The 8,400-nt window shown below is 42.3% G+C and overlaps 1 protein-coding gene across 1 annotated transcript in view; it reads right to left on the minus strand.

The window, feature by feature from the left end:
- Positions 1-246: 246 nt before the first annotated feature.
- The window catches only part of Lipa (lipase A, lysosomal acid type), a 33,169-nt gene continuing 25,015 nt past the window's right edge, over positions 247-8,400 (minus strand). The window contains exons 8-10 of the mRNA XM_050158246.1: positions 7,701-7,772; positions 2,198-2,269; positions 247-1,383 (exon numbers count right to left, since the gene is read on the minus strand). Of these exons, the coding sequence (XP_050014203.1) occupies positions 1,150-1,383; positions 2,198-2,269; positions 7,701-7,772 (378 nt within the window). The 3' untranslated portion in view covers positions 247-1,149. The remainder of the gene's footprint in view (positions 1,384-2,197; positions 2,270-7,700; positions 7,773-8,400) is intronic.

Consider the following 8,400-nt stretch of genomic DNA (forward strand, 5'->3'; position numbering starts at 1 on the left):
TGTTTTTTAATCAGTGCAATCTGTTTGCCAAGACTCTTTATTCCTCCCCCCAGGCTTAGCCTGGAAAATCTGAATATTTGCTAAACGCTTGTTGTTGAGGTTTGATACTTTAGTTCTAAAAAGGCTGGGATACCACTGGATTTGGCTAGCAAGTTCATAAAAAGCATGAAAAATGTTGTTTAGACAGGCGAACACCGGAATGTTAGGCTGGGGAGCATCTCAGGCAAGAAAATGAGACTTGAGCACTTCGTTTTATTTGTTTTATTTGTCTTTGGTCTTTTGAGATAAAGTGTCACTGTCTAGAAAAGCCCTAAATCCACAGCAGTCTTTCTGTCACAGTCTCCCAGGTGCAGGTTCGCGCTGCCGTGTCAAGCCCAGAATAAGGTACTTTCATACTGAATTCAAGTCAGAGACAGATTTATTTTTGCTCACCAACGATGGCTTGAAGTCTCCTGTATGTGCTCACATGTGTTGGGTGAGATAGAAAGGTAGTCGAGAAGCCTTTATAGTACAGAGGGGTTGGGGAGGTGGCTCAGTGGGTAAAGTGCTCATTCCTAAAGCACGAGAACCTGAGTTTATATCCCTAGAACCATTGTAAAAAGCGCTGGGTGGGGCACCGTGTGCCTGTAAGCCCAGCACTGGTAAGAGGGAAAGTAGACAGGCAGATCCTGGAGGCTCCCTGGCCAGTCAGTCCAGCTGAAACGGCAAGCTCCAGATTCAGCGAGAGACCCTCTCTCAAAAAATAAGATGAAAAGTATCTGAGGAAGGCATCCTGATACTAGCCGTGACCTGCACACAAGGCAGGTCTGGCCAGTGCAGAGCACACGCATGCGCACGTCTATGTGGCACACAGACACGAAAAGCAATTGTAAAAATGTAACGAAATGATTGCAATGCCATTTCCACACACCACCCATACTCTTTAAAGGCTCAAGAAGGCATCACTGGGGTGACACCAGCCTGATGGTCATAATTAGCATGCTTCTTGCTGACTAGAGAGCATTGGATAGCTGCAAAGTCATCATCTTCTTGCATACGAAAAAAAAAAAGCAAAAGATCTAGCTAGGTAAGGAAAACACAAGTATTTTACAGAAATTAAGCAAATAATTTTTTGCCCTAGTAAAGGGTACATATCTCAAAGTCTGGCTTTCACCGGTATTTCCTCAGTAGACTGACTATTTCATTATACATCCTCCAGGGGGCGTCCAAGCCCCAAATAAAATCCAGATGCTCCCACTCAGGAATGCGCTTGTGGTACACCAAGTTGGGGAGCTGAGTCAGTAAGATATTGATGTCATTGGTGTCTGCCAGCCAGTCCTGGCCCCCGCTCCACAAAGCAGTGGGTACAGTCATCTCCTTCATGTCATACACTGGAGGGCAACTCTGTAAGAAAAAAAGAGTCATAGAAACCTTTGTGATTGTCTTTGGTGCAGTTTTTAAAATTATAATCATTGCAATATTCATTGAAAAACAAATGTCTAGCAAGTCTGATCTACAATTAAAACAAACAAAATCACACATATTTTGAGAATCACTTTCATTATGTTTTCAGGCAGTCATTACAAGGAAAGAATTGGGAACGTGGAGATGTTCTGCCCCACTGTAGGGACCATTTAATCCTCAGCTATCGCCATGGTTATCCCCAGATGTGGATGCAAGGACCCAGCCGAGAAGCTCTGCAGGTAGATCCTCCTACCTTCTCCCTCCGAATGTGAGAGAAGCCGCACAAATCCTCCATGGATCAATTTTCTAACCTTTAAGCCACAAACAAGGGCTACCTCAAGAATTAAGAAACACAGGAAGATTTTTGTACTTCAGGGAACTCAGTGCTCCAAAATGGAAATTTTATTTGCACAGAGAAGAAAATGTTTAAGCCATGTAATGTCTGAGGTCCAGCAAGCCAACAGCCCAGGGCATGCTGGTTCTAAAGCATATGCTTACGGTCCTACTGAATCTCAGTAGCCCCGGATCTACAGCCGGACAGGATGGGGACAGGAGACCTGTACCACTGCACCACTGACAGAGCTGGAGACATCTGAGCGGAATGAGTAAAAACATCCTGCCTAGCCGATTCTGTCAACAACATCCCCCCCCCCCCCCCCCCCCCCCCCCGGGAGCCAAGCCCAGTCGAGTTCCGGAAAACCAAGCTGGCTTCTCTAGTGAGTTTTCAAAGCTTGTTTTAAATGAAAAGTTTTACCTGGTTGTAATGGAAATAATTCTTGTCACTGCTTCCCCAGTCAAAAGCTTGAAACTTATGGTGTTTAACAAGCTAAAAACGACAAAATTTGGAGAAAAGAGTTAGCAGACACCGAAGTCTGAGAAAATATCATTGGTTGTGAGTCAGTCAGGTCCTCAGAAATCAAGTTATAACCAAATCCAGGTTTATTCATCATTTTCAAATAACACACACACACACACACACAATTTCAGTATTTCGGTGGAGGGATTGAGACAGAGTTTCTCTGTGTAACAAACAAGCCTGGCTGTCCTGGGACTCACTCTGTAGACCAGGCTGGCCTCGAACTCATAGAGTTCACCTGCCTCTGCCTCCTGAGTGCTGGGGTTAAAGGCGTGCACCACCACGCCTGGCTCCAAATCATTATTTGAAATAAAATTAAAATAGCGCTCTGGTTTCCTTTTCCATACGACTAAATTTCTGACCGCACAGTTGCAAAAACAGCTATGACCAGAAGGGTTGCCCCCATAAGATGAAATTTATCTGTGTGGACGTTTTTCCACTAAAATTTGCTTCTGTGGCTTTTTCAAGGAAGTAGTGATTTGACTTGGAGATATACATGCATACTGATGTTTCAAACTGTATCAGCTACTGTATGTACAGCAGTGGTCCAGTAAGGATGCACCACTACATGACATCATAACCATCATCGTTTGTGTTCCGTATACTCTATGATGTTCAAACAACAACGAAACTGCTAATTGAAACATTACCCAAAACGTATACCTCTCCTTAAGCAATGCCTTACTGTACAAACATATGGTTGTTTGCTGTCTACCTTACTTATCTATATGTATTGTTTGCACAGATTTTTGAGAGTGTGTGTGTGTGTGTGTGTGTGTGTGTGTGTGTGTGTGATACACTTGCATATGTATGGAGGCCAGAGGTTGATTTGGGGTATCTTCATCATCAGTCTCTCTCCATCTTGTTTTTTGGTACAGGATCTCTCTGAACCTGAAGCTCACTGATTGGCTATATTGGCCAGCGAGCCCCAGGGACTTTTTCTGTCCCCCATTCCTCACAGTGGGATTATAGGCAGGATTCACCAAGCATCCTGATGTCATTAGATCCTCATGCTTGTATGGCAAACATTTTTGCTACCTGAATCATCTTCCCAACCCCATTTGTTCATGTTTTAACGACTTACTAGCTGATCATCTTCAGACCTGGTACATAGCACTAATTTTTTCTGTATGACAACACAATTTTAACTAATGATACTATCATTGTGAAAGGATAAGACTATAATATGAAGATAAAAACAAAAACTCACTTATTTGTGAAATTTCAAACAACACAGATTCATATGTCCTCTAACTGCACAAATTTAAATGAATTAAACCCAAAATAGGAAAGCCAAAAGAACTGTAAATTGTTCATTTTGACCAAATGATGGGACTTGGCTAAGAAAAAAACAAATAAGCAAAACCAGACATTCTTTGTCAGAAATGCTTTTGATAGATGCGAACTTTCAGTTCTCATCAATTACATACACTTTTCTTTTTGATAGGATAAAATCAGTGTGAGATTGGACTCTAGAGGGAATTGCCACAGTAGATATGTTTAGCATCCATTTTTTGCCATTGCGTATAACAGGTATTAAATACTTGTGACAGACTGAGCCAAATATAGACAGACTTATAGCACCTGTGAGTGTGTCCACTTCTATCTCTAACTGCAAGTGAAAACGGATCGCACATTTTAGTTTTCCACGTTCTCACACGTTATACTTGTGTATCAGGCCCCAGGTGAGTGGGAAAGAGATTGTAGCTCAGCCTGAATTTAGTGTGCTCAGAGTCATTTGGGACTTCAAGCTACCAGCACCGTTTTTAAAAAGTTAATCGGGGCTAGAGAGATGGCTCAGCAGTTAAGAGCATTGCCTGCTCTTCCAAAGGTCCTGAGTTTAATTCCCAGCAACCACATGGTGGCTCACAACCATCTGAAATGAGAACTAATGCCCTCTTCTGGCCTGCAGGCAGACACACAAAAAGAATATTGTGTACATAATAAATAAATAAATAAATAAATAAATAAATAAATAAATAAATAAATAAGAAAATAAAATGTTAATCAAATGTACACTTTTTTTTTCAACAAAAAGCAGCAAATTTCAAACAGTGGATGACATCAGAATGATCTAAGGTAGTTATTAAGATGCAGATCCAACGAACACATTCAGAATTCAGATCCTGGATAGATGTGGGATAGGCCCAGAAATCTATTTCATCAGTATTCTCAGAGTAGTGAGTCTAACACTGTAAAGTTTGGTGAAGTCAGGCTTCTTCCAAGGGGATTAAGTCCCCAGGATCTGGGCAGCGGTAGGGAGGGAAGAGACAAGCATGGGTTTGGTTAGTGGGAACTAGTTATAAGCTTGTCAGATTCAGCGTGGAGGCTGCTGTGGGTTACCCTGATTGTCAATTTGACTAAATTCAGAATTAACTAAGAGACACTTGTAGGCATGTCTGTTTCTATGAGGATGTTTCCAGGCAGGCTTATCTGAGGAGGATGGGAGATGTACCCTAAATAACAAGAAGAAAGGGAGAAAAATGAGCTGAGAACCAGTATTATTTCCTGAGGCCATCTGACCACAAGTACCAAAGCCATCTCATGTGCTCAACAGGAGAGCCGCAACAAGAAAGCACTAGGAAAGGATCGGACAAAGTAACTCCTGTATTGACAGAAGGACATCACAGTGAACAGAAGGGCAAAGGGCACAGTGCCCTCTCCACTGAGTCATGGATTTGGAAAAGGCTGAAATCACAAGGTCAACTTGACCAGAGAGCAATGCTATGGCCCTCAGTCTGCAGTCTTTGACCCTGGTCAGCTGCTTAAAGAGGCAGATGAACAGGGCTGGAATCAGAACAGATGCCAGGATTACAGTCAATCCAGCGGCTCTTCCCCAAACCCAGGGCCCAGTGGGGGCCTAGGACACTGCGGATGAAGGAAGACCTACTGTGATGATGACATAGCATGGTCTCAGGGCAGCCACAGTTTCAATTTGGCCAAGAGCCCCTGCAAAACCAGAATGAACGGTTACTTGTGATTTGCTAAAGCATATGGCATACCACACATGGACTGCTGGTGGCCACTAAGCTGACAAGTAGCTCACTGTCTGTCTTCTACGTGCCTCAGGCAGCCGGCAGCCATCTTTGAAAATGCATTGATTTCCGAGGTGACAGAAATGGGGCCTTTTTGAGATATGTCCAATGGGAGAAGCAAAATGTTCACATGTGTTGGGGGAAGAGGTTAGTACGAGAACATATGAGGAAAACAGATGTTCATAAACAGAAATATACTTGAGAGTTGCGCGGACTGAAGGAAGGGCATTTGTCAATCTGAGTGCTTCCCGAGGCCCAAAGCACCGGTCAAGTGGTAAGTGTGTTGCAATCAAGGCAAAGACAGCTTGCATTCTGGGGACCACTCTTCTAAGCCCCAGCAAGTGCTGTCAGCTGACATTCAGCTTTCCTGACACAACAGTAAGGAGTTCTTAGGGAGAAGCCTGTGAGAGGGGAGCTCTTGTTAGCCAGTGTCTCCGAACACACTTCTTCAGTCAGGGCTCCGAGGCAAGGGAGGTGCACACTGGGCTAGAGGAAGAAACTGGTGGACAAATTTTCTAAAACTACATATCTTTATGAATAAAAAGGACTGAACTACCGACAAATACAACAGGGATCATCTCAAAATAATTACGTTGAGAAAAACAGTCAGACCAAAGCAAACAAAAACGTTGTATTATATGCCTCTATTCAAATGAACCCAAGGAAAGGCAAAAAAAAAAAAAAAAAAAAAAAAAGAGATTGACAGAAAGCAAACCACTTGTTGTGGGGGAAGGATTTATCTGGGAATATGAGAGGACTTTTAGAGGTGGCAGCTGTGTTTCCTGTCATACTTTAGGCAATGACATTATGGTTACAACAAAATGTATCAAGTTGTATAATGTAAACTGCACTGTGTCACTTATATCTCAATAAAAATGTAAAAATAAAAACTCAAAGTACAGATTCTCCATTGAAAATGAATTAGACTCTCTGTGGACACAAGAGTCTGCTTTGATTTGCCTGTAAGTTTTTGTTTATTATTCTTGTGTGCACATGGAGGCCGCATGTGCACTTGGGAAGAGCAGAGGACAATGTTCTGTGAAGTTGGTCCTCTCCTTCTCCCTATGTGTTCTGAAACTGACTACACATTGCACGGCTTCCACAGCAAACACTTTAGTTGAGCCATCTTGCTGATCCATAGGTTTTATTTTATCATTTTAAATATCTTATTTATTTTAGTTTACTTATGTATGGAGTGTGTGTGTGTGTATGTGGTCACACACACACGTACAATACACATATAGAAGTCAGAGGACAGCTTGGAGTGCATTCTGTTCTTAGACCTTGTAGGTCCTAGGAATCAAAATCAGGTCATCAGGCCTGGCAGCAAGCGCCTTTATCCACTGAGCCACCGCCTAGCCCCATATGCTTCATTATTAAAGGTCAGGGTGCAAGTTCGCATCTTATTTTTATTTGAGAGATGCAATGCTTAAGGAGCACAGTGTTTCAGATGCAATTGTGTCTGCGCGGTACTCAGAAGCTGCTATCTAATATGCCTTTAGAGCATCTTGGTTTAAAGCGTAAACAGCCAAGCGTTTGACGTTTGAGATAAGGCTAGCTGGGAAAGACCATTCTCATAACCATGCTCTAAGTCCTCCTTTATTGTCAGGTGGGAAAGGGAAGCAAGTTGTAAAGTCATTATTAGGGGAAAAAAAATCTCCTTCTGCATCAAATATTCAACCTATAACTGCTTCTTTTTGAAATGATTAAACAAAAGATACCAAGCAAATGCAGAGACATTTTCTACCTCAAATATATACTTATTATCTAGATGGGATTATTAAAATACTTTTATTTTCATTTTAAGAAATCATTTTTTGATCTATATGTGAACTCTAAATGCTCTAGAACTGGCATACATGCTTATGTGATAAAATGATCAAAATTTTATTTTAAACTGATGGCTTTGGCTCTGGCTTATCCACTGATGTTCCAGGCACTTTGTGTCTGTGTGTTAGTGTTGAAATGACAGCTTCTACCCCTAGAAAATCATATTTTGCCAAACATGAACTAAAGTAAATCTGGTACACAATAAAAAAAATAGGAGGGAAAAAGGAAAGGGGCATAGGAAAGAGATATATAAATCTAAAGTAGAAATAAAGGAGAAGGATGTGGAGGAGAGAAACCTCAGCCCAGATCTCTGCCAGATGAGCCCATGCCCAACACAGTGAATATCGTGGATGATAACTAACGTGCCCCAACTCAGTGACAAGCACCCAGGACTGTAGGAGGAACCAGAGCCCATCTGTTGTTTCTGTTTGTGAGAGGCATGAAGTGGACTGCTCTGGGAACCCATGGCTTGGCCAGTACCAACTTTCCTCAATTCTACCGTTACATGTGCCCAGCTGTGCCCCTGGCGTGCTTACCTGGGCCCAGTGTAGTAAGTTTTGCACAGACGTTCCCGCAGGACTGTGTGTTGTATACACATCCACTCTAGACTGAAGGATGTATATGATGAGTTAGAAAATGAAAACAGCGGTAAGGCGATATTCGTTAACACAACTTTGCTCTTCAAAGGACAAAATATAGAAATCTGTACATAGTTTTTCAGAATATTAATCTCTCAGCGGTCAGAATATATCTGGCTACAAATACATCCAATATGCACAACCACACGTGCAGAGCACAGAAAAGCAGCAGCGAGGTAGGTGCTAGGGGCACAGGCTGCGGCCATGGCTCATCAGCCACAGCTCGTGTCTGTCTCCTTAATGCTTTCCTAAGCTTCCAAACTTCAGGAACTTAAAGTCTTCCTTTAATCATTAGGAAAAAAATGAAAATATCATTTTTTCAAAGTCCCTACCACCTTCATTACAGAATATTCTGTGCGGACCAGGATCTGACTAGACAGCTCAAACTTGAACTCAAGATCCTCCTGCCTCAGCCCCCAAGGGCTGGGGTTACAGGAATGCAGGGATGGGGTTACAGTAAAGGCAACCACACCTGCCTTTACTCCAGAATTTTAGAGCCTGCTTTCAGAACTCAACATTCCAAAAACACAAATGCATTTAGAAGCACAAGCACATTGTAAGCCAGAGATTTACACCTCAGAACAAACATGAATATATA

This window comes from Alexandromys fortis, unplaced genomic scaffold, assembly GCF_014885135.2.
Source record: "Alexandromys fortis isolate MF-2015 unplaced genomic scaffold, M_Fortis_MF-2015_v1.1 scaffold_10, whole genome shotgun sequence".
Lineage (NCBI taxonomy): Eukaryota > Metazoa > Chordata > Mammalia > Rodentia > Cricetidae > Alexandromys > Alexandromys fortis.